The sequence below is a fragment of the Megalops cyprinoides genome, chromosome 2 (assembly GCF_013368585.1).
Source record: "Megalops cyprinoides isolate fMegCyp1 chromosome 2, fMegCyp1.pri, whole genome shotgun sequence".
Taxonomy (NCBI): Eukaryota; Metazoa; Chordata; class Actinopteri; order Elopiformes; family Megalopidae; genus Megalops; species Megalops cyprinoides.
The window spans coordinates 47052446-47080315 of NC_050584.1; the positions used below are offsets into that span (position 1 = coordinate 47052446).

The 27870-nt window shown below is 41.9% G+C and overlaps 1 protein-coding gene across 1 annotated transcript; it reads left to right on the forward strand.

Moving 5' to 3' along the window:
- The first annotated feature begins 2957 nt into the window (after positions 1-2957).
- rnf11b (ring finger protein 11b) lies at positions 2958-20745 on the forward strand. Its single transcript, XM_036521691.1, has 3 exons — positions 2958-3466; positions 19685-19854; positions 20534-20745. The coding sequence occupies exons 1-3, from the start codon at positions 3344-3346 to the stop codon at positions 20703-20705; spliced, it is 465 nt and encodes a 154-aa protein (XP_036377584.1). The 5' UTR covers positions 2958-3343; the 3' UTR covers positions 20706-20745.
- The last annotated feature ends 7125 nt before the right edge of the window (positions 20746-27870 follow it).

Consider the following 27870-nt stretch of genomic DNA (forward strand, 5'->3'; position numbering starts at 1 on the left):
GACAGATCAACGTGTCTTTTAGAAAGGCAAGTCTCCCTCCTTTTCACCTCATATATACACAGACACATAGTACTCTAACTCAAACAAGGAGTCTTTAAGACACATGCAAGAAGGCCACACTTGTGTTCAGTGTTTGGTTACTGAAGCAGTAGTGAACTCTGGGGCCTTGAGATCATAGAGTATTGTAGCAACACCTGTCAGCCCAAGCTTCTCTTGTGGTGTAAGAGGTGCTTTACCTCTGAAGATGTTCCCTCTGCTGTTTAGATTGATACAGTAGTTAATATAACCATGCTCCTTTTATGGTATTCACTGTGTCAGCTGAAATATGGGAGAGAAGAGGAGGGTTTCTTTCTAGCATGTAATGGCTCTTTATTTATAAGCATTTCACAGCCACAACTGGGATGATTATAGTGGTTTGTTAAACATTATCATTTCTTGGCTATTGCTATATTATAGCATAGTGATTGTATGGTGGTTAGAAAAATTTACCATCAATAATATCATTATACATCTATTTATATTTTCAGGGACAGTGATAACATTCTTAATTATGTATTACATTGTATGTGGGCACAAGGAAATATTACTAAAACCTACAAGAGTGAGACGCATGGTAAATTTTATGATCCCACTATATTCCATTCAATAGCATTTAACAGCCATTTTAATTATCATTCCACATTGGGTGGTCTTTGGATACTTTGGAGGCTTAGATGTGTTCATACAGTATTTGGTTTTTGATAAAGTACCATTTGACTGAGAACAATATTTATTTGGATATCTAACAAAATATTTTTATTTTAGCCAAAATATTACCACTTGGTTCTGAAAATAAATTATAATTGTATTCATCTGTTAGTTCACATTTGTCAAACACAAACCTGTGTATTCATGTTTATTAAGATTCAAGCCAAACATCACCACTATCATAAAAGCACCCATTGTCCCCCCATAGACCGTGCCTGTGATATATTGTACTCTGTTCATGTTATAAAGTCCATGTTGTGTATGGCATGACACTGAAGCTCAAAGAGGCTCATTATAGTAGGACTCATGTGATTCTTCTTTTTACTTATTATAAATAAGTGGGCTCTAATTTCTTTTAAGAGAAAAGTTTTGCTTTTTTCTATGGGACCTTATGAATATTGAAAGTTGTGTTTATAACAGAAAGGCCTCTATACCCTAGCTCCATGAATCTATCATACATTCTAAACTTCAGAATAAGCTTTTTGTTAAGTACAGAAGTAACCAAAGATGAAATGGGATAAAAGCAGTTGACCTGGTGTCAATTGGGTGACTTGTTTCCTTAAAGGTTTGTAGGGAAAGGGAAAGATGTGTGGAATTATTTGCATTGATCCTGGACATTTTTTGAAAGCATCTTTGATTTTTTTTTCTTTAACATCCAGACTGACACATTGAGTAAAAATGATCCTGTAGGCACTGTGATATCAAGGTCAGCATATTCTATGTTTGGGGCATGGCTACTCTGCAGATTGACATTCCTGTAAATACCAAATGTTTTTTGTAATTTAAGATTAAATGATAAAACAAGCACCATATAATTTTCTGCCACTTTCATTCCTGCTTGTCTGATTGTATCATTGCGGTTAGCATCTGAACTGTAATGATGACATGAAATCATTTAGACAATCTTATGATTCTCTCATTATTACCTCAGTCAAGAAAACAGACTAAATGAAATAAGATTTGAAAACTGGGTAATATATATTACTGTATATATTATACTGAGAATATATAATATAATACATATAATACTGCACTGTGGGTCTTGCCTGATTTGGAACTCCTGTTTAATAGCTCCACCATTCAATGAAAAAAGATGGGTTATGAACTACAGACAAGCTCCTGGTCAATAAACATGCTGTGCCAGCCTCTTCATTCAAAAAAACTGCTGTGACAACATGTTCAGTCAATACATTCTGTCTGAGTGAGTTGTCCCACAACAAAGCACCCTCACCTGGCAACTACCCAGTATTGGTGATGTTGGCATTCACTATCTCTCTCTCCCTCCCTCCATCTCTCTCTCTACCCTCCCTCTGTCTCTCTCTCATTTAAATAATATGGCATAGGATTCAGCAGTCTTTAGACGTTTATTCCCCAAAACAGATACATACTGTTTGTATGTCTTGTCACTGGCTATTGTAAGTGCGTATGGAAATCCTGACCATTTCCGAACACGCGAGGGCGCTGTTTCAGTGTTTAAAATTATTTACTTCCTTAGCAGACGCCCTTTTACAAGGGGCCTTACACAGCTAATAGTTTACGATGCGCAGTCTGTCACTCAAGACTTGAACTTGCACCCCTCTGACAACAATCACAGCTCGCCACCACTGCACATCACATTTCCAAAAGTCATGGTATTATGCTAGTATGCACTGTTTCCGATTACATTCATGTTATGAATATTTTACTAGTTGCGTGTCTTTTCTTTTTCCTTGTTAATTGCCATTACTGCACAATATATATGGTGTACATGAAAGGGAAAACAAATGAAGATAAATATTTATTTTCATACAACTATTGATGCAGTCCTGCTAGCACGTTCTGGAAAGGATTAAATACAACACATGTTAGGTTTCTCTGCACTGGAATTTTTGAATGAAAAAAAAAAAATCTATTTCAAACTACACCAAATTTACTTTACCACCCACCCTCAGAACTCTTAAATGATCCATGAATTTAAACATTGCGCTTCACTACATTTTTGATAAATGTATTTTCAATGAAAGCTGTTTATTTCAAGTAATTAGCTGAAGCCCTGTAAAAGGTACTCCATTCGTCACATACGCGTTGTTTCAGTAGTAAAGGGACGTGTGGCCAAATATTGAACCGTCAGGCTTCCCTGAAGTTTACGACTGAATTAAGAATACGCCCGATTCGAAATGGTATCCGCCTTGCGTAGTACATCACTCAGGCAGTGACGTTGTGCTCACATCTCCAGCAGCTGCTGAATTGTCCACGGGCGGAAAAAGAAAATAAGCCTTTTAAAAAACGTTAATAGCCAATGTAACGGAGACAAAGGGGGCTTAAAATCAATATTCAGATGAGGGAAAAGTTGTTATTTAGAGTATCCGAAGGCACAGCCTGAGATCGCCGTTCGATGTGCTGTGCGGGGCTGTCACTTCGCCAGGTTCTTTGTGTTTGAGATGGTTTGTTTGTGTTGACTAGAGCGGCTCCTGGGGTTTCCTACCGTCCGCAATGCATGGGGGAGTCAATTAGTTTGGTTTCGTGTTGGAAGAAATCAGTTTGGAGGCAACGGGGGTTCGGCCACAGAAGGCATATCTTAACCACAAGATATTGAGAGAGGGGGTCTGAAGAGGAGATGGGCAATTGTCTGAAATCTCCGACGTCGGATGATATATCTTTGCTACACGAATCCCAGTCGGACAGGGCTAGTTATGGTGACGGGACCGACCCGGACCAGGAACCTCCGCCGCCATACCAGGTAAGTAATTAATTACAACAACATATTAGTACTATTTAAAATACTAACTTCCACACATAACTTGGCAAAGAACAGAAAGTGTCGCCTGCTGTTGTTTCGCAAAATTTGACCTGGCAGATGGGCTATCTATAGCCTACAAACAGCTAGGTAGTAGCATGAAGTAAAAGGCAAACATCATACTGCATTTTTGGGGGGTTTTGCCCCCACTTTGTTCAAGGCACCAGCACGTTTATTTTTTCATGATGTGGCCCTTCTATGGTAGGTTGATGTGCAAACTGAAAAGAACTGGCTGCACTGGAAATCGAAACGAATTATGCTTAGAAGTTTGGACGCTTCCGAGCCATCGCTTTCTGTTTTCGCACAGGAGAGATTACACGAAACGAACGTTTTATTACCGTTATTAAGCATCTTGCTAGTTTCAGGAAAACCGCGTCATTCAAAATAGAGGTGTCCAGTTCACCGTGATACTTTGTCTTGGAACCGCTTAAGCAGCCCGACACCTCAGGCAGGAATTTGCAAGTAGCACAAAGGCTAGTGTTTGCTCTTTGTCATCGTTGGATTTTAATGTCTCGTTCATTTCGAGCCAACGTAGCACAGGGTATTCTTTAAATTCGAGTCCAGATATAGCACCAACAACTTACAACACAGGGTAAGTTTATTCATAATCACCAGATACTAAATATAGTTTGTTTTGCATATTGGTTTAAAGTGTCGCCCAAGTTCAATGCCTTGACCGAGCCACGCAGCCACTTTAGGTGATTCAGTGTTGGGTGCTTGACGAAACCTTAAATTTCTGGACCTGAATGACCGCTGTTTGGATAAACAAAGCGGTATATTAACAAAGTGATATTAACACATTTAGGGTTCCAGATCATAATCACCCTAGACTCAGAGTAGACGTAGAGCAAATATGTAAATGTAGATATACAGTTGTTTTCTCAGCTCTGCCTCCATGGCCATTGAAACTTGGGTTCACTTTTCGACTTCTGACCTCTGTTTTGCTCACAAACGTTGACCTTGGACTCTTTTGCCATTGTTAGCTATGTTCCACAAACCATCTTGTCACCATCTGCTGAAAAATATTGGACCCACGTTCCGTTTAGACGACGTGAGACAGTCTTCGTGAAATGTTTATGTAACGGGTGTATATTGCGTTGTGTTGTTGCATGGATGTTACGCAGGACTCACACGAGCCACTCATTTCAGCTCTGCCACATTTACTTGTTACTAAATGTTTACATATTACTAAAAATATAGGCTACTCGGAATATCCTTAGTTACACAATTATGTCGATAAAGGGAACCTACACAGAACACTTGTGAATTAAGTGAAATGGCTTGTTTCAATGCAGATAGCAGACAGAACCAGTACTGTTGTGTTAATTATTGATATAACCTACAGATTATGATTTCTGTATGCTGTTATGTTAGAGTTAACTTGTCTGACAAAATTGATTGAGTTGGCTGTAAGTTTCACAGTTATATTCTTTGAGGTGACTGAATATTGATCTGATTTCCCTTGGTTGAGTTGAATGATTTCTTTCTAAAGTTTCAGCTTCTCAGTTGCCCTTTTGACACTCATCCTGATTAATGGACTAAATATATTTGTTACCTCACTGGTACAGAGCTTTACACAGAGGTTTGTGTATTTGAAAAATACGCTTCTACTATTTACATGCAGGTCCTTGCTCATGTGTTTTGTGGACTAATATGTGAAAAAAGATGGCAGGAAAAATTATGAATATCAATAATAAGGCCTAATAACTGAAGATCAGCCTAAATTTTGTAATGCTTGACCCAGTGCTCTATGTTTTCATTAACCCAAGCTACATTTACAGATTCTATTATCAAGTTCTATACTTTTGGATATTGCTTAAAACTCAGATGTGTGAAACTTTCTCTGGATCTTAAAAGCTACAGAGAGGTATATTGAGTATGTTGGTTTGTGCCTGTCTGCAGAACCATACACAATATAATTTTCACCTGACCCCCTGTGGGTCTGTCTGGTAATATTTAGAGTCGTAGTCTTTGATCCTCATTGCAGTCTTTTTTTTGTCATTGAAAGATTAGGAGCTTCCCAACGTATAAAGGATGGCTCTATTTTCACTTCGGTGCCATGAATGTAGAGGGAGAGGGTTTTAAAGTGCTCTGTCATTGATGGTTGCATTGCTGTTGGAGACTTGCCATGGCTACAGAACTCGGAGAGAAAAGCAGGAGTGATGTTGGCACTGTCTGATTTCTTTAATTTGGCTACCCCAGACTCCCTCTTTCCAGTTAACAACAGACCCAGTTATTTTCTGGGTAAATGTTGTCATTGCATTTTTGGAAGGCCCTAGCCCTGATCTTATTGTCATTTTCCCATCTCAAATATGTTTATTCATGTCCACTTTTCTATTGTAATGAATGCAATGGAAGGTCAACGTCAAGCAGAAACCAAGCTGAAGTAATAGTCTTGTCAGTTTTATAACTTGAACTTGGTTAGCAGTTCAGTGTCTGATAGCCACCATTTTTACTGGTATTTACATTTACAGTATCCTGTCTGTGCAAAGTGGGGCATGTTTCCCCATTTCCTTCTCATTTTCCAGACTGAAAAAGAAAAAAATATATATTTTCTTAGTAATGTTGGCAGCAATGTGATTTGTATTTGTTTGGCAATAGTGTGACTTGTAAGATGACTGTCAGAAGGTGTTCTGACAAGTCTGTCTATACACAATATCTGTTTGCACTGCATCATCTTGCAAAACAAGCTGAAACCTCAAGAAGATAGTGGTTGATGCCTATTATGCCACATGCTTAAGTTCCTGTTGGTGAGCACGCACACACACACACACACACACACACACACACTTGCATGCATGTATGATCAGCAGCAGGAACTGGATTATGCTTGTGGTGTGTGATCCATCAACAGAAGGGTCATAAGAGGGATTAGATGCAGTCTGAGTGTGTTGGGATAGATAAGGCAGCTCTGCTTCACACAGGGAATCCCTCCAGCAGCTGCAGGGGTCACGGCACTGTGAGACACGATTGAAAGAATGTGCTGACAGTGAGGGGTGGTGGTAGGGATTGATTCAAGTAACAAAAGATGCAATTCATAAGTGAGAAGTGACAACTGTGATGTGTAAAATAAGAAAGCCAAATGTCTTAACTTGGTGTGGCAGTTTGTACATATCATACCATTTCTACAGAAGTCCATGTAACAAGATTGTAACATGTTCAGGAAGGTGAGCTTGAAACCTGGTGTGTCTTCAGAGTATCTTGTTATTTTACAACAGCTGATTCATAAAGATGAGTCATACAAGAAGCCTGAAGTGGTTGAGGAATAGACAGTCTGTCACAACTAAAATAGGGCATGACGGCAGGTAATGAGGGGTAAGACTCTTGTTCATTTGCTGTTTTTATGCAGTGGGAAACATGTACATGTGATAGGCCTTCACCTTTTCAACGTTGATGTTGTTTTTCTTTTCCCAGCGCCCCAATGTTTTGGGTCTCTGGGACGCAGTGTTCTCAAATACAGTGCAAAAGTGCTTGGGAACATAAGCTGATTTTTCTGTGTTTGATAATGCAACCGTTCATTGGTAATGTGAAGGACTTATAAGCCACTGTTTCAAAAAGCAGATTTTATTTGAAATCTTTGTGTAATTGTAAGGAACTGCTGTGACTGAATTCCACTCATGATGTCGCAGATTCCATAGAAAGCAGAGTGGGAAAACAGAAAACTTGATTCTGTATTGTGAGAAAAAGGCAGATGGAAGAAGTCGTCAGTGAAGATGTCATTGTTTTGTAACACTTAGTCGTCAACTTTGCCTGTCATATTTCAAAATATATTGTTCAGTTTTTAAACAGAAGATTGAACTACACTATATGGACAAAAGTATTTGGCTACACCTGTTTTTCAGGGTTTGGGCTAGCCCCTTATCTCCAGTGAAGGGCAATCTTAATGCTTCAGCATACCAAGACATTTTGGACAATGCTATGCTTCCAACTTTGTGGCAACAGTTTGCAAAGGACTATAAAGACATGGTTTGATGAGTTCGGTGTGGAAGAACTTGACTGCCCCGCACAGAGCCTTGACCTCAACCCCATCCAGCACCTTTGGGATGAACTGGAACGGAGATTGTGAGCCAGGCCTTCTTGTCCAACATCAGTGCCTGACCTCATAAATGCTCTACAGAATGAATGGGCACAGATCCCCACAGAAACACTCCAAAATCTTGTGGAAAGCCTTCCAAGAAGAGTGGAAGCTGTTATAGCTGCAAAAGGGGGACCAACTCCATATTAAAGTATATATATTTGAATACAATGTCATTACGGTCCCTGTTGGTGTAATGGTCAGGCGTCTGAATACTTTTGTCCATATAGTGTATGTGTATATCTGGGTATATAGAGCAATAGGGTATATAGAGCAAAACCTTACTCAGTAGCAGTGCTACATTCTTCCATGTAAAGTCTTGTCTCACTGAAAACAAATCAAATCAAAACAAAAACATAACAGAAAAGTCTTAATTAGGTTTTTAAAAAGGGGAGATATTACTTAGTGTCTAATGGCAGGTATACACGGTGCGATTTTGGGCTGTCCCAGATTAAAGATGACCAACGTGAAAGAATATCGCAATATCTTTGGTCATGGCTCCAAAATGGTCAAACTGTAAGAGAGGTTCAAAGATGGCCGTTGTCACTGGCCTGGGACAAAATTCTGACAGTGTCAGAAATTTAGGATGACCATCTCACAATGTGACTGCTGCTACAACCTACGTCTACTACCCAACCAATAGGAATGCAGCATGAAATGATGCACTGATCAACGCGACACTGGTGCCAAACCCAAATGTAATAGATGGAGGTAAAATGTGCAAAAAATGTTTGGGATTTCGAAACCGAAGAAAATGTTGTTGAGCTGTGGCAGCAGAAGCCTTGTTTGTATGATGTGTCCTCCAGCTGTTAACATGACCGCGCCAAGAAGGATGTAGCACACTGATGACGTTTTATTCTTGTATATTGCCTTGCGTCATAGCCTACGATTCAGTAGGTGTTATCTTACAGTCTACATACATCAAACTTGATGTTGTACCCAAGTTTATTAGATCCATGTCACATAGTGTGGCTTGCAATAAACTTACAAGATTGCTGAAATCTCACAGTCTGTAGGTGCCATAAAGCAATATACCTCTTATATGGAATGTTTTCCTTGATGGGGGAAAAAATTGTTAATTTTTGCTTTTATCTTTACTGTGAAAATTCCCGTGTCAAATTTTTAATTTAACTTGCATAAGTTTCATTAATGAAACTGAAGTTAAGTAACCTGCTGCTCATTGTGTGTCTACCACCTTAAGTACCTGTGTTGAATTGTAAAATTGTATCTACAACATAGGAAAACTAGTAATTGCCTAAACATTACCCCTTTACTTAGGCTCAGATGCATTGTCATTTACCACTTTTGCAGAATTTGTGTCAAGCACAATCAAGCTGTCTCTGTAAAGTCAAATTCTTCATGGGTCTATTGCTCTAAAAAAAAAGACAGAGAAAACACACTTTAATTGAATAATGGTGTTGTGACGTTTTGCATCTTTATCTGTCAGTATATTTGATCAACTTTTGGATCCAACCACAGCCTTAATCGATACTTAGGCTGTTTGTGTATGGCGAACATTTTTTACTGCATGTTATCCTCAAGGGGAAGCTAACTTCTCACATCTCCTCTCTGCACTGCAGAGAAGATCCATCTCTGCATTATCATCTAGCAAAGAATGAAACGCAGGGACAGAAATCTGTTTTAACATAGAACATAGTGTGAGTGGTAGGTTTGCACGTTCAGTATGAGCAGTACGCAATCGGGATGCATACTCTGCAGTCATATGCATTCACATCAGCATGTCTTTCTCCTCAGAGGGAATTTCACTTTAGATTATTCAGGTTGACCTTTTAGAAGGTGCCATCTGTCCTTTGCAACTAAAAAGCTGAAAGTATTAAACTGATTGATCAGCAGCACTAAAAATGCCTCTGTAGTCTTTTCCCCTCACCCTCCCTGGATCATGTATTTTTCTGCTGAACACAGGCAAATTGTTAAGAGGCATTTTTCTGCTTTTCTGGGTAATACCGAGTCTCTCAAGATCAGGCATGTATGAGAAAGTGGGATGGATTCCGGGGGCCAGTTCCGCCATCGAATTTCCACTTCCAGACCTCACGGCTGTGTTGTGCAATGTCCTTACTGGACAGCTGTGCCTCTTTTGCATTTTTGTCAGTGTTAAGGAGCCCGTTTGAACCAACGGACGCACAAAGAAAAGCCATGCTTCATAACCCAAATTATTTTCAGTCTTAAAGCATTCCGGAGGGTTTGCCAAGAATGTTCCTGACCGTTCTCTCTGTATTTTTTTTTTTTCCCTCAAGACAAAGAGCTGCAGTGTTTTGGGTTCATTTTGGACTGTTTCAGGGGGTGTGTGAAGTGTCCATCCATTCTGCTGCTTTGTGTCTGTGTTTGTTCTTTATGTGTGCACTAGGTCAGATTTGCTTTGGAGGATCGCTGGTGGATGCTAGTTAGATTAGGGGAGCAGTAAAACAGAGAGCCGGCTTGCACCATTCCAGTTTCTACAGTGGCATCTCTACTGTACACACTGTGTGATCATGAACACATTGCCGACAGAGTTGAATTGGGCCTTCCTGTGAGCTGGCTGACGTTACATCTGTATGCTGAGCTTGATGTTTTAGGAGCCTCCGCAAGGGAGAAAGCTGACGTCTGACTGACAGCTGCCAGTAATAGACCCAGATCCAATTTTTATATATATAATGTCAGTTACACCTCACCCTAACAGTGCATCATCTTCTGATGGCACTAAACATCATTTCCCCCCGAAAAGTTTTCATAAGAAGCGATTCATTAAGCTGTGCAGTCCTGTAAGACTGATACCGGCAGGAGGAACAGGCCTTGCTTTGAGGCTGCAGTTCCTATGTCTCCACATACCAGACACATGCAGGACATACTCTTATCAGTTTCATTTGTTGTGTTGGACGAATGGGATGTGGGTGTCATAACCTGAGTTGTATTGCTTCATGCGCACATGTGAATGCACATAGCTACACAAAGGTACACAGGTACACACAAACCTATAGATAAGGTCGCTCGCTTGCTGCTTGTTATTACTCAGTTTATGTGACCTTTTATTTTTTTTTTCACCATAGCCTCTCTGTGTAAACTTTGGTGAGCAGAAAGAAGTTCACATCTCTGCAACTGGTCGAGGCTTTGTCCGGTCGTTCCTTGTTTTGTTTCAAACTGACTTCATGGACCACTGCCAAATATTCAGAAGTGTCTATCCAAAAAAGCTTTTTTTCCCCACGAATGATGTTCCCTTTTGGCCCAGGGCTCATAGTTTGTGGAGAAGTGGAGGTCACTGATTCTTCCTACTGTGTTCTGTTGGATTGATGGAGGGTACTCTATGTCTGGATAAGATAACAAAGAGGGTTGTCTGGGTGATGTGGAGTGAACGGGGGTAGAAGGGTACTCTGTGGATTATGCTGTGCATTGGATATAGGGTGTTAGTGAATAGAAGATGATAGGCTGTGTTGTATAGAGCAAGGGCAGTATTACTCAGTTGTGTGTAACAGTATTCTTTGCATGTACCTTACTATTTCTTTATGAATGAAGGAGTGCTCTGTGGGCTTTGTTGAAACATGAAGTAGAATATAACTACCCTGATTTTATAGATATTGTTGGTTTTGAGAAAAGTGGAAAGTGCAGTGGGTATGAACAGGATGCTCCATAATTACTGTACAGTGCTTATTAACAGTACACTCTGTTATTACTGTGCAGTGGTTGGTAACAAGACGCTCTGCATTACTGTGCAGTGGTTATGAACAGGGTGCTCTACTTTTACCGTGCAGCGGGTAGGGAACGGGGTGTTCCATATCCTCATACAGCGGGAGGTGAACAGGCAGGGCGGTCACTGCTAGTGCTCTGCGGTCTGTTCCGGTGCAGGAGAAAGGGTGTGGGATGCAAAGGAGTAATTTGGAAAGCAGCTGGTTAGAGTGCTGACTCATCTCCTAGTGGCTGGGCAGGGGGAGATAAGCGTGCCCGCTGAAGTGGCAGCACTCCCGAGAAGGACGGTGTGATTGGTGAGATGTGAGGGGTGCCATTATCGCGCTGCTCGGTCTGACAAAATCTGCTGCCCTCCCTCCCCCCTCCCCTTTTTAGCTGCAGCCAGAGGAATTTTATTTATTGCATTTTGCCCACACAAAGCCCTTTGTCCGGTTGTCGGTGTGCTTGATGGCCTGACGTCCTTGGGTAAAAAGCAACCTGCAGTTATTAAAAGCCCGCATTTTCCTGGCGCTGTCAGTGAGGGAGTGATGCAACATCAAAAAGCAGAGCCTGCCAGTGAGGACTGGGACCCGACAGCATTCCTCTTCTTGTGTTTGTCACGAGGCCTAGATAGAATGGGAGAAAAAAGTGGATCAAAGAGTGAAAAAGTATATATCTCAGACAGTGCTGGGGTAGTGGGAGTGTTGTCGGTGTTACGCTGTGAGCTAGCAGGCGCAGTCAGGAATGGGAGGAGAGGCCGCATTGGAAGGTTCCCCTGGAGAGCTGTGAGACATCGAGGAGGGAGCTCAGAGGAGCTCAGTGTGTACGAGTGTATTGCAAACCCTTTAAGCTCTGGGGATGCCAGAGACATAGATGACCCTAATTTTACACTGCAGGCTCAAGGTCGTAGTTACGCAGCTCTTCTGTTTCTGGGCTTTGCTGCCGGTGAGATTTGCTACCAGACACAGATTGTCTGTACAGATATGGTGTGCACAGACAGTCTGTATCAGATAGTCAGGATGCTTCACATTGAAATTTCAGTCTCCGCCAATGCTGAAGCTAAAAGTGTTCTGATTTGCTGGTTCATTGTGAACATTCTGTGGGTGCGGCCTAAAACGGAACATAGGGATGCCAGCATCACCAGAAGCTTTTTTTTTTGTTTAACCAGTTGTAAGACAAAAGGAGGGCATGAGCTGAGTATCAGGTCACAGTAGAATATCTGTAGTCACCTCACCCGTCCCAGTGCATAGCTTCCTGATTCCCTGCCAGTCCTGGTTGTCTCATCACAAGTCTTCAGGGTCTGATGTTGGACTTACCTGATAGGAGTTTCCATGGCAATGCCCTGAGATGGATTCCAATTTGAGTTGTATCTCTCCTTAAATGCAGAGGTCTGCCATTCCTTGTTATTTATGTAGGTATCTGACTTAGCTGAATGTACAGGTAATTTTACTAATGACTGTCGAAGGCTATAGACCCCTCATTAATTTTAATTTGAATGTAGGAATGTGCACTGAAAGACTATACCACTATAGCAGTCTACATGGTGAGTGTTAATCACGCTGGTTGTCATGAACATTAACAGAAACTGTCATGCATGCCAACCCATTTGAGTAGATTTCTATAGGCTTCAGGTAACATAACCATGGGGGATAACTCTTGAGATTCAGGGACTTGTTCTGAGGTAGTTGTCTACTGCTGGCATTGAGGGGAATCCTCTAAACTGATACAGACCATATGTACAATTTTTTCCTCAGCGTTTGTTTCTGATATAGTGTCAGCCTAAGTAATGTTTTGTGGCCGCAGTGTAGTATACTGGTAAGCAGCAGGGCTTTTAACCAAAAGTTCAATTCCCTGCCAGGGTACTGTTATTGTACCTTTGGGCAAGGTACTTAACCCAGAATTGCGTCACTAAATATCCAGCTGTATAAATGAATAACATGAAATAACTGTAACCTATGTAAATTAATCTGGATACGACTATCTGCTAAATGACAATAATATGATGTAATGCCTTTTCAGTTCACTTCTGAGGCTACAGCATAATCTCTCGTCCCCATTTAGCTCTTTTTTCAGTGAGTTAAAAGGGGTTAATATGAATATTTGCTTTCTTCAGAGGCGTTTTGTAAGAAATCGGCATAGCCATCTGTAGTTGAAATAATGACAGTTTACTCACTTGTTTGACTAGTATTACAAGTAATCGGAGAGACTTACTCTTTGTCCTCAGTTTAGACCCCCCAAATACATCAGGCCTTTCTCTGGTACGTGGGCTTGCAGCCTTGAAGCATTTTTAAATGGCATTGAACATTTTGGTTTACTGAAACCAGCCCACAGACAGCAGAGGTGCCTGACAAAGGTCACTGTTTGTAGTTCCCTTTTGAAATGAGCCCCACGTTTCTTATGTAGGTAAACACTGTTGGTACAGAGTGTTGCAGCTTCTTCCTCTTACATGTGGCTGGTTTACAGTTGCGTGCGCTTCTTTGTTTGTGTAACCTTTAATCCCGTGCCTGTTTCTGTTCCCCAATGTCTGTCTGCATTTCTGGGGTCAGAGGATGGCAATGGGTCTGGAGGCACCAGGTTCCTGATGCTTAGGTGTCTGGGTGTGAGTGAACAGCTAGGCCTTTGTCATGTCAGTGATGGCTGAAGTGACCACAGACATTAACATTAGGTCAAAATTGGTCCAAGACACAATTAGCCCACAAATTCTGGTTTTGCGTGACACCTTTGACAAATAAGGTTTTTCTATACATGCTGGAAATTTAGACTTACAAAATTGGGTAAGGCAGCGTCAGATGTAACTTTTAAAATGTACCCTGCCAATCTGATAGATTATGGTTTCATGCACTCATAATCTTTACCAGCTATCTTGTACCTTGTCTGGCCAACTATTGAAACTTGGTCTTGCAGCTTTTAATATTGTTGACTACTTACTTGTATGGCTTTTTGCTTGTGTTGTACTCTGCCTCACTTGTAAGTGGCTTTGGATAAAAGCATCTGCCAAATGAATAGATAAAAATGTAAATTTGATTACAGGTGCTTTCATGGAAATCTAACTTGACAAAAGGTTGCAGTAAACCTAAACAGATAAAAATGGAGAAATAAATGACATGCTTTGCAGTTTATAGTTGTATAATAATGTTAGGAGACAGTTTTGTGGAATGGCATGGCGTTTGTTCCGGAGACACGCGATGTGTATTCGAATACAAACGCTGGAGACAAGCGATGTGTATTTGACTACAAAGCGATGTGGCTACATCCGACCGGAGCCAAATGGCGCCTCTTGTGAACCCTATGGAGCCAATTAGGTTACAGGGCTCAGGAAATACCCAATTAGAGAGGGAGCTGTTTAGCTATGCACAGCTCCGCAAGACCAATCAGAAACAGCACCCCTGCTGGTTATCATAGCTCATATGCAAATGTGACTGCTGTTAACTGTATAAAAATGAACTGAATTCTATACCTGTTGAACTTCTGCTCAATGCTGATGTTCCCACGGCCGGCTGTGCTAATAAACTTCCTGTCTTTTGCTACGAACATCGAATCTGCTTCTTGTCGTAACGAAACCCTTTTTGGTGTTCCGGACTTTGACTAACAATAATGATAGATAGCAAAGGCCAACATTGTACCATAGTTTTATTTTATGTTAATTTGGTCATTTAAATTGAAAAAAATACAAAGCGCACAGTGGAAGTGATTTGTAGACTAGCAATATATAGCTGCCATTGTTTTTCAAATAGCAATTGTAACAAAAAAAAAAAAAAAAATTCAGCGTCCTGAGTGCTCTGAAAAACAAACTTGCTGAATATGGATTTCTTTTTCTCCTCGCACACAATGGACACTGGGCTCTGAATGGCTCTTTTCTGCATCAGAGGCAAAATTGTTGATCAAAAGTGAGTATTTCTCATATGTGAAAAGAAACGCAGCTTGTTAGTAACCATCCATTCTGCTTATTTCCTTGAAAGCATTTGTAATCAATGCAGTCGGTATATGGATTAAACACACACATATGGTACAGGTCCTGATCATAGACAGTTATCCACCCAGGTCTCTCATCCAGGGAACCTTGACTTAGGGAATGGTGTCACCTTCTGTAGTGGTCATAAATCATGTTCTAAGCACTATGTACTTTATGTACATTGGAACAAAAAACAACAGAGGATCAATCAATATTCATTTGCAGCTGAAACATTTCTCCCCTAGATCAGTGAGGGCCACTGAGGTGTGGAAAGCCAGAGCAGAAAGGGTGGACCAGATCCTGTTTCCTCACACCACAGGTGATGCAGGGCACTCATACTGGCTAACTGAGTTAGGTGGTGTTAGCAGGTCATGGAGGAAGAGCCTGGTTGTATCAGACAGGTAGGATTTCAGAGACTGAGCTTATGTTACTGTAAAGGGAGGTTGTGGTTTAGATTTGCCAAGCAGAGAGCGCAGTCATCCTTTAAGTGGTCTTATCTTTTTCCTCTTGGTACTCAGCAGGAACTTGTCAGATGCTGACAAAGATGGCTATATTTGGGAGCACATTTCATTTACGTATAGCTGTGCAGTTACCCTCATTTAAAATGCATTAAATGCATTTTTGTGCAACACCTTTGACAAATATGGGAATGTTTTTCTGTACATGTTGGAAATTTACACTGTTGCAAAATTTGGTACGACATCCTCAGCTGCAACCTTTAAAATATACCCTGCCAACCTGGTAGACAGCAACTGGTCGTCTTGATAACAGAAAAAGTATTTTTTTTTCGGTATGAATTTTTGACGTACAGGCAGACTTGAAGACGGCATCCCTTTAGATCCCTAGCAGATGTATCACTGTAGCCTGAGAATGGGTAGTAAAGTGCTTGCTGACCCTTGTTTGCTGGTCTCGGGCCTAGCCCTCAGTCCTGCAGCAGAGAGGCCTAGCGAGGCGTGGCGCAGCCCTGCGTGTGTGCTGGCTCTGTGGCTCGGGGGACTCGCTGCCAGGGCCTTTGAGGAGGAGTAGGAGGGTAGACAGACGGCCAGCAGAGCCTGCCATTGATTTTGCCAGAGGACGTTGGGAGGAGGAGGGGTTCTGTCAGTGTGAGGGCACGGGTGCAGGGCTGGAACCCTTTAGTCTGGGAGAGCACAGCACTGTGTGTGTGTGTGTGTGTGTGTGTGTGTGTGTGTGTGTGTGTGTGTGTGTGTGAGAGAGAGAGAGAGAGCAGGAGGGAAAGAGAGGGAGTGTGAGGGGAGGGGGTAGAGGGCGAGCTCAGGCTCTTTCTATCTCTAGTCTGGGGCGAAGCTGGCAGCCAGTAGTGTCTGCTGAGTGCCTGAGGCCTGGCAGTGAAGACAAGACAGCTCTGTGGCTCAGTTCTTTCCTCTCCTGTGCCTCAGCATGCTCTGTGGTTTCTCTCTCTGTGCTTTCTTTTTCTCCCGGTGCTTTCCAGTGCACAACTCATCTGCAGCACAGAGTTTTCAGAGTTTAACTGGTTCCAACAAAATCAGAATAGTAACCACCTTGGGGAGTTTAGAATGATCTCATAAATGCTCTCTTGGTACAGTGCAATAAAGGACAGCATTTGTATCATCATTCAAAGTAATGTGATCAATAATAGTACTGATAGCATTGATAACACTGATAACATTTTAACATTAAGCGTCATGCTTGGTGTGGTCCAGTGACTGCCTAGTTTTTTGGTATGTGTGTCTTTAAAGGCAGTCTGCATGATTAAGTGATTTTAGCTGCTTCTAGGGTGACTTTTGAGTGAAATAGGAGAGGAAGGGAGGATGGTGTGAGGGAGCTATCACGTTCCCGTTCTCCGCCTTCACCTGGCTCCGTTCCTGCAGTGCGTCAGTACAGCTGTCATACCCATACCTCGGTGTGGTCCGAAACAAAGGGGGACATTATTGTGATTATCACTTACCAGCAGCAAAACAAAAATGACATGATTCATGAGACGGGATTTCAGATAAGCCGTTAAAATTCAGAGTAAGGACGTGGGCTAAGGGAGATGTAGAAACACGCCAGGTAATTATAATCATGGATGCTGTCATGTTCTGCAATTCCACACGGTGAAAACCTCCCTTTAATTATATACCTCCTTTACCACAACAGGGGGTTGTGCATCAGCCCGGCTGTTCTGTTGCGCGCACATTCATGAGGTTGTACGCCGTGTTGGATATCACTGGCTGCAGGAGGGTTCCATACCCCGTTGCTCCTGCTTCGGGACAGCGCACACACACACACTGATCGGGTCTGTCAGCGCCGGAGGCTTTCAGAGCTCTGCAGAGAGGCAGGGTCAGGCAGGCCTGCTGCGAGGCGCCGGCGCTGTAAGCCACCGGCCGTGTCGCGTCTGACGTCAGCTTCCTGAAGACGGCACTCGGGGCCCTGACCTATATCTGCCGGAGCTCATTAGAGCTTGGCACTGCTCCTGTTACCGAGGTCGCCTCAAGGAACAGCCTAAGCAGATTTTGGAGATGGGGTTTTCACTGTAAAGGCCAAACCCAACTTTCGTTTCACAGCCAACTCTCCCCGGACCATGAGAGAGTTTAGGAAGGGCGAAGATGCTTCTGTTTTTCAACCCTGACATAGGCCTTGTTTTGACCACTGCAAAAAGGTGCAGATGTCCTGCTTTTCTGGACTCAGCAGTTTAACGGCCACTGATCTGTAGTAGTGTTAATCTGTGACCTGCTTGCGGTTTCCTGAAAACGGGCACGTCACAGAGGTGAACTAAATGTTGGAATGGACGTTGAGCTCTTCAGAATTAGCTGATGAACCGGCTTCAGCCCTACAGGACAGCTATTATCTAACAGAAATACAGCACCCTCAGAGAGAGCTGATTCAAAGGTACAGGACAAATACCCTTGAACACAGTACATCTCGGTTTATCTAAAGCTGTCAAAAGGCAGTGTTGCCATGGATATCACTGTGCTTAAGTAGGATTAGAGTTCGATATTGAATTCTGTCCATACAGGGGAAATCTTAATGTCACTGCATCAGAAACTGACCGCAATGAGATTGTGTAGCCTGTATCTTTGAACCTATTTCTCCCATCAGTAATGGAGGATGTGGAGACTCCTTTGTTTTGTGAGAATGAGAAAATCTTTCAGATAAAACTGCTTAGCAGAGATAATACCCCATTTCGTAATAAATCCATGTAATTTAGCAAAGGTCTTTGCTGTGGAGAGTTTTGTCTGAAAAGTGCTGATGTAACGCTCTGTTTGTGCAAACCAAAAGCTAACTCAGGCTAATCTTTATCCAGGGCTTAGCAGAATTTCTGAACGGCTATCTGGAATAACAGCATTATTCACAGAGAGACGTAGCTGAGCTGGAATTCTGAGGTGTGTGTGTTTGTCTCTGTGTTTGGTTGTGTGTTGGGCTAATGAGGGAAAATGTAATTTAACCTTTTAAACTCCAGATGCATTTAATGAAAGTACATGTCAGCTTTATGAAAGTGCAGAATTTTGAAATTTATTATAATAATTTCAAAATTCAGGCTGTTAAATTTCATGGAATGTTAGGCTCACGCAAACACAAATAATCAATGAAAGATCGAACATAATAAACAATATAAGATGAATCTAGGTTTTTAAGCTTAAAAGTTAATTTCATTAATTGATGAGCACATCTTACATGTAGGCTTTTTGTGCCAGCTCTTTTATGCTGGTGTATAAATGTTCTCAATACTCATCTTACACATCAGGGAATCCGTGGCACAGTATCCACCACCTTTTGCCCAGTGAAAGTGAAATACTGACAAAGACCTTTATTTTACACACGATTATTCTTTGATGTCTGCACAGTGATGGAGGTTATAGTTGCGTGGTGTTACTCAAATATGTACTTGTATGCACAACTGAATCCTTTCACTCCTGTGTGCTCTTAAAGTATCAAGATGTGATAAAAGGTATCTTCTTTGTGAAACACATGCGTAATTTCTGCAAGATAAGAGAAAAGATTTTTCCGGATATCACAAGAAAATGTATTGTTTTCCCGGTTGAAGCCAATACCCAAAGTTTGTGCAGTGCACTCCTACATTTCACCCGAGAGTTGGAGCTGGAGAGGTGGGGGTGGGGGGCATGCATGTTTTTTTGTCAATGTTTCAAAGAAGTGTGTTTGGGGGAATAATTTGTGACATTTTGAAGAGAGGTGACCAAAGGAAATCTTGCCATCTAGTGGACTACTATTTCAATTACATTACCAAAGCAAACCTATACATGTTATTGCTGCACAACGTCAGCAAAACCTCTGTGCCTGTATAATAGGATAGAAAGGACAATATAGGAATTGTGCTTCATTTCAGGGTGAACTCCTGTGCTTGGTTAAGAGGGGGCCTTTATAAACTAGTCTTTTCTCCTATCCTGTGAACGTCCTTGTGGAAGCAGGAAGGGACTGGGGTAAGGAGTGTTAGTGTGTTCTTCCGCTGAACTCTGTGCGTTTTTGCATATGTGTGCATGTGCGTGTGTTTGTTCAGGAGCAGATGCAGGTTCCCGTGTACCACCCCACGCCCAGCCAGACACGCCTCGCCACTCAGCTGACGGAGGAGGAGCAGGTGCGCATTGCCCAGCGGATCGGCCTCATCCAGCACCTGCCTAAGGGAGTGTACGACGCTGGCAGGGATGGCTCTGAGAAGAAGATCAGAGAGTGAGTACCAGGCCTGTCCCCATTCCCCTGTCCCACAGACATACACAAACATAGGCACTGCCTCTTACATACACACACACACACACACACACACACACACACACACCCTATACTGACATAGGAAGACACTTACAAATACACGCACATTGCCGGTAATGTTATTTGTTAATCAGGTTCCGCCCCACGCTATAGCTTCAACCGCAAAGTATCAGTCCAGTGAAATACATAGGTGCTAGGGTCTCCCTCAGTCTCATGTAGGTTCATGGCAGTATTGACTTCTTTAGTGTTCATAATGTCTTATACCAGACCTTGTGCAATATAGATTCAGGCACACATTTGCGATCTCGGCACTGTTTGGCACTGAAGCTCATTCACATGTGGATAGAAGCAGTATGGACAGACTTTTTCATGCCACTTGATTAGATGCACCGTGTAAATCGCTCTGGATAAAGTAATGTCATGTAATCCTTTGTGTCTGTGCCGTAGGTTGTTTGTGTATAGAAATATGTGTCTGTTCCTGATGCTGTTGTAATGTGTTTAGTCCTGTTGTGTAATGGCAGCCCTACAGCCTGCTTTCTGTCTTATGGAGTTCTGCCTCACCAACACCCCCAGTGTGCTAATGCCCATTCCCTCACCCCCTCCTGTCTTTCCTCCCACCCTGGCTGTCTCCCTTGTGCAGGTGTGTGATCTGTATGATGGACTTTGTGTACGGAGACCCAATCCGATTCCTGCCCTGCATGCACATCTACCACATGGACTGTATAGACGACTGGCTCATGCGATCCTTCACCTGCCCGTCCTGCATGGAACCCGTGGATGCTGCGCTGCTCTCTTCTTATGAGACCAACTGACCCTGCCCAAAACCCCTCCCCTCCCACCCCCTCAGCCCCACTCCCCACCCCACCCCCCCACTCCCCACTGATATCACCACCACCCCCTGCCTGTTTTTACAGCCCTCCACCCTGCCACCCCCACTGCCTACACAGCCCTCTCTCACACTGTCTGACTCCATCTCGTCTGGATCGGCACTGGGCACGAGCAGGAGAGGCGGGGTGTGTGGAGGCGATGATGGGGGCATTGTGGAGCTCTGGGATAGTGGGAGGCCTGGGTGCTCCTGCCAGGATCAACGCAAAACAAAACGGGCCTTGGATCTCTCACTCGGGCCTGCTGGCCAGGGAAGCTTGAGCGGGGATACAGGCCTGTGATCGAGACTGGCGGCGTTAGCCTGGAGTCACGCGTCATCTTAATGCAACACCAAATATAACCTTTGAGTACCGATTGGTGGTGGCGAATGCCCACCATGTTAGGAAGAAAACCAGAAGCAGCACTACGGACTCGTGGAAAACGGATTGTGAGGAGGACTTCCATTCCCCCTTCCACTGCTGTCTTCTGTGAGCTTGTCCAGGGGGGAAAGGAGCAATTCGGCCCTATCAGAGGAGAGTTGGCTGTTTTGGTTTAAACGTTTTGTAAGGTCTGTTAGATCTCAGCACGTGGATCTCTATTGCAATCAGTCTGTGAAAGGGCTCATTTGATTCCATTGAATTCCATTGGGGAGCTGATACACGTTCTTTTCACAAAGTATACATGCAAATGCACATAAATCACACTTAGAAACTTGCACTTCTATGTGGGACATAATGGAAGAGTTTTATGTCTGTATAACTAAATTTGAATCACATGTTTACCTATACACCTTATAACTTTGAAATATTTTTCTAAATACACAAACGTTACAAAAATGCTAGTTACTGTTCACCTGAAATTACAGTGGAATCTGTACTGTGTGAACAGGTGGCTCAGTGCTGTGTGAATGAAGCTGAAGACTTCTCTTAATTTCTAGATTATTTTTGAAGGGGAGGGTTGGGGGCCCAGAGGTTTGCATGTTCACTGACAAATGAACCTTTATTCACTCAGATGGGGTCCAGGTGCCATCCAGCTACTGGATGTCTCCCTTCACTCTCGCTCTCACTTGCTCTCTCTTACTGTACTGGTCACTGTTTTTTGTCACTGTCCTGGTGACAGCACCCACCAGGTCCGTATGGCATGTCTCTGTCCTGTCCTTTCTGTGTTTGGCTTCTCTTTCCTTGACTTCTCTTCACCGTATCTCCTCTGATCTCTCCACCTCTGTTCTCTCTCTTCTTTCCACCTTATCCTCCTCTGATCTCTCTGCTTCTGCTTGTTCTCTCCGCCTCACCGTCTCTCGTCTCTCCGCCTCATCATCTCTGATCAGTACTCAGTCCGCATGTTTTTCTTTTGCTCACTGTGCTCACCAGGTTTTTGTGCCCTCTTTTTATTTTCTCTGTCCTCGTTCATGGTGGTTAAAGATCCCCTTTTGAAAGCACATTTGGTGAAAAAAATTCCGCCATTACTCCAGATACAGTAACACCCAGTAACACAGCTCCTTCTTCAAAATCAAAATCTAAAATTCGAAATAAATTATACGACAGCTGGTCGATGCTGTTAGTTGTTTATCACAACAAACTTGTTTTGATGTTACTGTTAAATTTATATATTGGACTTTAGAAAATGTATATCAGAAACTGCTGACTCACTCTTCAGTTTTACATGTACCAGGTGGTAGCGTTTGCTTCTTTGCACAGCTTTGCAGGGCTAGGCCCTGCTATTCCAGTCATGCCAAGAAGAAGACCTTATACATTGTAATGTGTAAGCATTGCAGAAGCATTGAATTAATTGACAGCAGTGTAAACACATGCTCGATTGTTGATAGATTAATACTGGTAATTCCAATTAAACATTACTTTCAAGGGTTCAGACATGAGTGTGCAAACTACTGCCCTGACTGATTTCATGTCTGAAATATTGTGTGTGTGTGTGTGTGTGTGTGTGGGCGGGTGCACTTTTTTACAACTTGTAAATAATGCTTTTTTTTTGGTTTGTTTTTGTTTCCAGTAATTACCTTTTTTTAATGCACACATATAACCTTAAAATTGTTCAAGGCAGATCACTGTAGTCATTAACGCCATTGTAATGTCATAAATGAGGACATAGGGAATCTGGAAAGTAAAAAGGAGGAAGAACACAGGTTTGTTCTCCTTTTAAGATGAGGACAAAACAAATTTCATCTATTTTTAATGAGAATAGAATAAATAAATATGTTCTTATCCTCAAAAAAAAAAACCCCGTAAGACTTTTAGTGGTGTGGTGGTTTCCCTCCTTTAATGTAGAAATGAATAAATCAAGGGGCCAGTTTAATCTTCATCAAAGTCTTTAAGCATACAAAGAGCAAAAGTAGAAAGGTGGTATTACTTTTTCCATTACACAAAGCCTTTTTCTTCTGTCAAAAACAACTACAAAGGCACATGTGTGATGAATTATTAAAAGTAATGCTTTCGTAGATGTTTCAAAGGTATTGTCATGTGGGTGAAAGCTCTAACAGATTGAATACCATCCAAATCAGAAACATAGCATTGGCTTGGATCAACTTGTGAAATGTATTCTTTCCATTTGAACGTTATGGTGTGCAAGTTTATCATACTCATAATGAAGCCAATGGAAAATAAGAATTGGCCTCAAAAATGGGGAAACTTTTCTGATTTACTGAGATTGTTTTGAATGGTTTGGCTGTGAATGTAACTGCTGATCAGAGACAAGTTTAGAAAATTTCAGATGATATGTTAGACTTATCCTTCTCTGCGTTATGTGACAGACCATGCACAGAGACAAGAATCTCTCTTTTCGCTTTTTTTTAAAAGAACCTTTCTGCAGTCGTCTTTGATATTCATTAAAGCACAAGCAAAGGAAACAAGCATACTACATCTTTTTCCTTATATTAACATAGTATGATTTAAAGAGAAGTAGCTTATCACTTCTTGACAATATTTCCCCCCTTGTAGTGTTTTCGCAGTTGTTGCACACACCACCTGTTGCACCATACCGTGTCTTTGCCGGTAGGGAAGATGAGTTCTGTCCATTTGCGTCTCACATTCTGTCTGTTACACCTCAGCAGTTACAAAAAAAAATGTTGGTTTTCCTTATGACAGCTGGAACAAACAATGAGCGGAGATCAGCACTTTGATCTCTTCAACAAAGAAGGTGAGGGGTTGCCAAGAGTGAAATTACAGCTTTGGTGGTTATGGCACACAAACCTTCAGTACTAGAGAAATGTTGATTCTGAGAGAATTTTTTTGCATGTATTTGTGTTGTTTTTGTCTCTCATTTCAATATGATCATTGCCTTAGGTCATTTGGGATTGGAGCTTTTTGATAGAGTCCCAGGCTGGCATGGGACTCTTGACTAGCTGTTAGCGATCAGGGCACTCTGGCTGATACGGTCAGAGGATAATGTGTGGGATCTCCATGTTAATAAAAAAGGACATTGGACACCACATGTGTAAAACTGAGAACATGCAAAATGGCACACCATTCTTGGAATTGGCCATCTACAACTTGCAGCAGCATACAGGGTTGCAATTAAAAATTAACAGATGTGTGTTTGAATGTAAGTGTTAGTGTGTTTCAAATATCAATGCCTGTTGCCATGGGCTCTACACACACGAAATACATCCGTGCTTACTGGGTGTTTTTCTTCACAATTACTAGATAGTCTTGATCCATATGTGTGTGTGACTGTGAGAAATATCTGTATGCTGTAAGTATGTATATACAAATGATATGTACTTCAGGCTTATCATAAATAAATAGAAACTATGCTATGGAATCTGTTGTGGGCATGATCTTTTCAGATTGATTCTGAATCCTTATCTCAAGCAAGCATGTTTTGGAAATGCCAATGGCAGTCTTTGGAAAGTGGAAATAGCTTGATAATGTCATGCTTCAACCGTACTTTGACTGCACAAGGGAAGATTGATGGTCTTTCTTGAATGGAATAGTTGAAGAAAGAATGAAATGTCAATGTCAATGCACTTCAAAACAATGAAAAATCTTTGCAATAAACATGGTTTGACATTGGTACACAAGTGATATTAGAGTTATGATTTTCAAAGGCTAGTAATGAAAACATGCAATATTTAATTTCACTTCACAGTTAATGTCACCAGACTTTCAAAGCATGGAGGTTATTGTTCACATTTTACAGCCTAAGAAGAAGAAAAAAGAACGGTACTCCTGTCTTCTAATTAGGTTCTATGATGTCTCATGCATGTGACCATGTCTTGACTTAAAAGACTGCAGCAATTTTGAGGATCAAGTACTCTGATTCAACATGTGGTGTGGGACCAGAAGTGACTTAAGGATTGTCCTTCAAAGTTAAGGTAAAAAAAAAAGGTTAAAAAAAAAACACAAGGGTATATGTAGCGAGGGGCAAGAGCATTCACCCCACCTGGCCTGAAACCCAGGTCTACAGGGTACCAAACTGCAGCTTTGACCGCAGCGCCAAAGAGCCAGGCTCGTTGGTATGGCAGTCAGAGCGCATACTCAACCATGGTGACAGTGCTCTGTCACACTGCCCTCCCCTTCGGGAAGCTCGCCCATCCACTTCACGTACCAAGGCGTCCCTCACACATTCCCCCACCATACCTCACTCATCCCAGGGTGCCCCACTCACTGGTTCTTCACCCATCTCTGGGGTCACTTGCACCGGGGTCAACCTAACCTGGGGGTCCCTCATATGGCTCACACACTGGGTACGCCTCTGATGGCCTCATGGCAAGCAGTCCCACTGCTGACACCATATGTAGCGAAGGGCAAGAGCAGTCACCCCACCCGGCCTCAAACCCGGGTCTATGGCTGCACCAAACTGCAGCTTTGACCGCAACGCCAAAGAGCCAGGCTCGTTGGTATATCAGTGAGAGCACATACTCAACCGTAATGACAGCACTCTGTCACAGTATATTTTGTGAGGAATATTAAGGTAGGTGATGTCTACATACTAAGACAATATTCCTGCTTTTCATATTATGGTCAAAACAAATACTCTGGTTATTTAGAAGTGAGTTGCCTCAAGAGAACTTCTATTCAGAGCCCTAAATGATTTTTTAAAATGCAAACAAGGCCCATTACTGGAAGATTATCACTATTTACAAATTGTTACAGTTTTAGCTAGGTGCTCAGTCACATGCACCAAAATTTTAAATACTCTTTAGAATGTGCTTCTTAATATATAATTATACTACAATAAATGTATTGTAACTAAGTTGATAAATACTATACATCACATCCAACTGTGCAACCGTCATCTTTGAATTGATGGTAGATGCAATAGCCAATTAGTGCCACTAGATGGTACTTCTGATGACACATTCAGTGATCAAATGAGGCAGGACAAGATTTACCATTGAACTAGCCCAGGCTAGTTCAATGAGGCTGTGGTTTATGTCATGTTTACATTACCTCTAGGCCCACTTCTGCTTCAGGACCAGCCTCTCTCAGCCCACTCTCCAGTCTGACACTCAGCATGGCAGAGTGGAGCCAAGTTTGTTCATTATGACATTGTGGAGTGAGGTTGATTTGCACACCCCACATGTCAAATGCATATGCATTCCATAATTAGCGCTGCAAAGAAGAAACATTGTATTTTTAGTACTGAGTTACTGTGAGAAGTATAGCAAAATGCAGCAAAAGGCATAGAATGTTCATTTGATAACAGCTACTTTTACTGCTCTGAGTTTGTATTGTAATGCAGTAGTGCATGTTAGAGACGAGAGACATAACTCTGGCATAACTCTGGCACAGGTGGAGGCAGAGGTGCCGATTTCGGCAGCCTCTCTGTGGATGGGCTGCTATGGGCCCTGCAGACGGAGCACAGAGACAGACACAAAAGGTCCAGTTCTTGCATGCTGAGCGGGATGTGTGGATTCTCAGGTGGCTTATTTATTTAAGCATTAAAATAAAACCTCTGATTTCCTCAAAACAAGCAGGCTGAAACACAATTCAAATTAATAGGTTTTGGGTGAATAGCACTTGAATGTTACGTGATTGCTGCAGATTTAATCAGGAGTGTGACTATGATTGGAGTTGGATGCTGGAGCAAGAACTGCACAAGTGGTCGCATTCATCTTTATCAAAAGAAACTGAAAACTTCATCGTGTAGAAGATGTGTAACTCTCTGAACGTTTTTAATTTTAAGCAACCAGTTGTCTGCTTGCAATACTGTGCAACACCTGCCACAGGTAGTTTTTTGTAGGTACGTCAAACTGGCAGCATGTCTGTCCCAGCATGTTGGCCATATCAGTGGTATCCATCTGTGGTGGTAATTTGATGGAGAACTGAAATTTAGCTAAATGTATTTCAGATGATATAAATAGTGCTTCACCAATACAGCCACTGCACAACAATTTCTTATGGCAGCAGAGGACATTTAACCTTGTGCTTGATGTGAGTTAGATATTTTCATACATAGTCTAAGTGTGACATTTAAATGTGAATTGTGGATGTATAAGAATCTGCATTATTGTCAGCAGTTAGGCAGTTCACATATAATTTATATTGCTCAGTTTCAATAACCTCATGTATTTCCTGGAGTTGCAGTGTGACTACAAGAACGGTAAACTGGAAGTGTTGTGCAACAGGAAGTTCAGTTGAGCACCATTTCCATTCCAGAATCACTTACAGAAGTCCTTTCTGTCTTGAACGTGGCCATGGGAGAAACATGGTAAGTGCATTATTACAAAAGATTCTCAATTATTCCAAGATATCTTCCTGCAGTTATGTACTCAGCATTTAAAATTCTATTGCTTAAGTAAACTCCTCAACAACATAGTCCTTAGCCAAACCAGGAAGGAATGTGTGATATTATTTGTCAGTCATGGCCTTAGTTTTTCATATTACGAAGCACTAAATAAAATAATCAACAACTATAAAACTGTCATTTTTAGCAGATAGAAAATGCCAGTTGATGCTACTTAACCATGTTTTAATATGTTTAAAGAGTCAACCAAATAACCCAGGAGAGGGGTTCCAGAGTTACTTCACCTACATGAAGAATTTTGCATACCTTTTGTTCTCATCTGTTAGGCTAGATCAATGTTGCAGAATCAATTGTTTTCCAATGGAAAAATCAAATTTTTTCATGACAGCAGTAGCCATACAGACATGACTC

What these genes read in the sequence shown, in the direction of transcription:
- rnf11b (XM_036521691.1), top strand. Translation starts at nt 3,344, where the DNA reads ATGGGCAATTGTCTGAAATCTCCGACGTCGGATGATATATCTTTGCTA. An exon ending in AACCTCCGCCGCCATACCAG is followed by an intron (nt 3,467 to 19,684) that starts GTAAGTAATTAA and finishes GTGTTTGTTCAG; the next exon opens with GAGCAGATGCAGGTTCCCGT. An exon ending in TCTGAGAAGAAGATCAGAGA is followed by an intron (nt 19,855 to 20,533) that starts GTGAGTACCAGG and finishes TCCCTTGTGCAG; the next exon opens with GTGTGTGATCTGTATGATGG.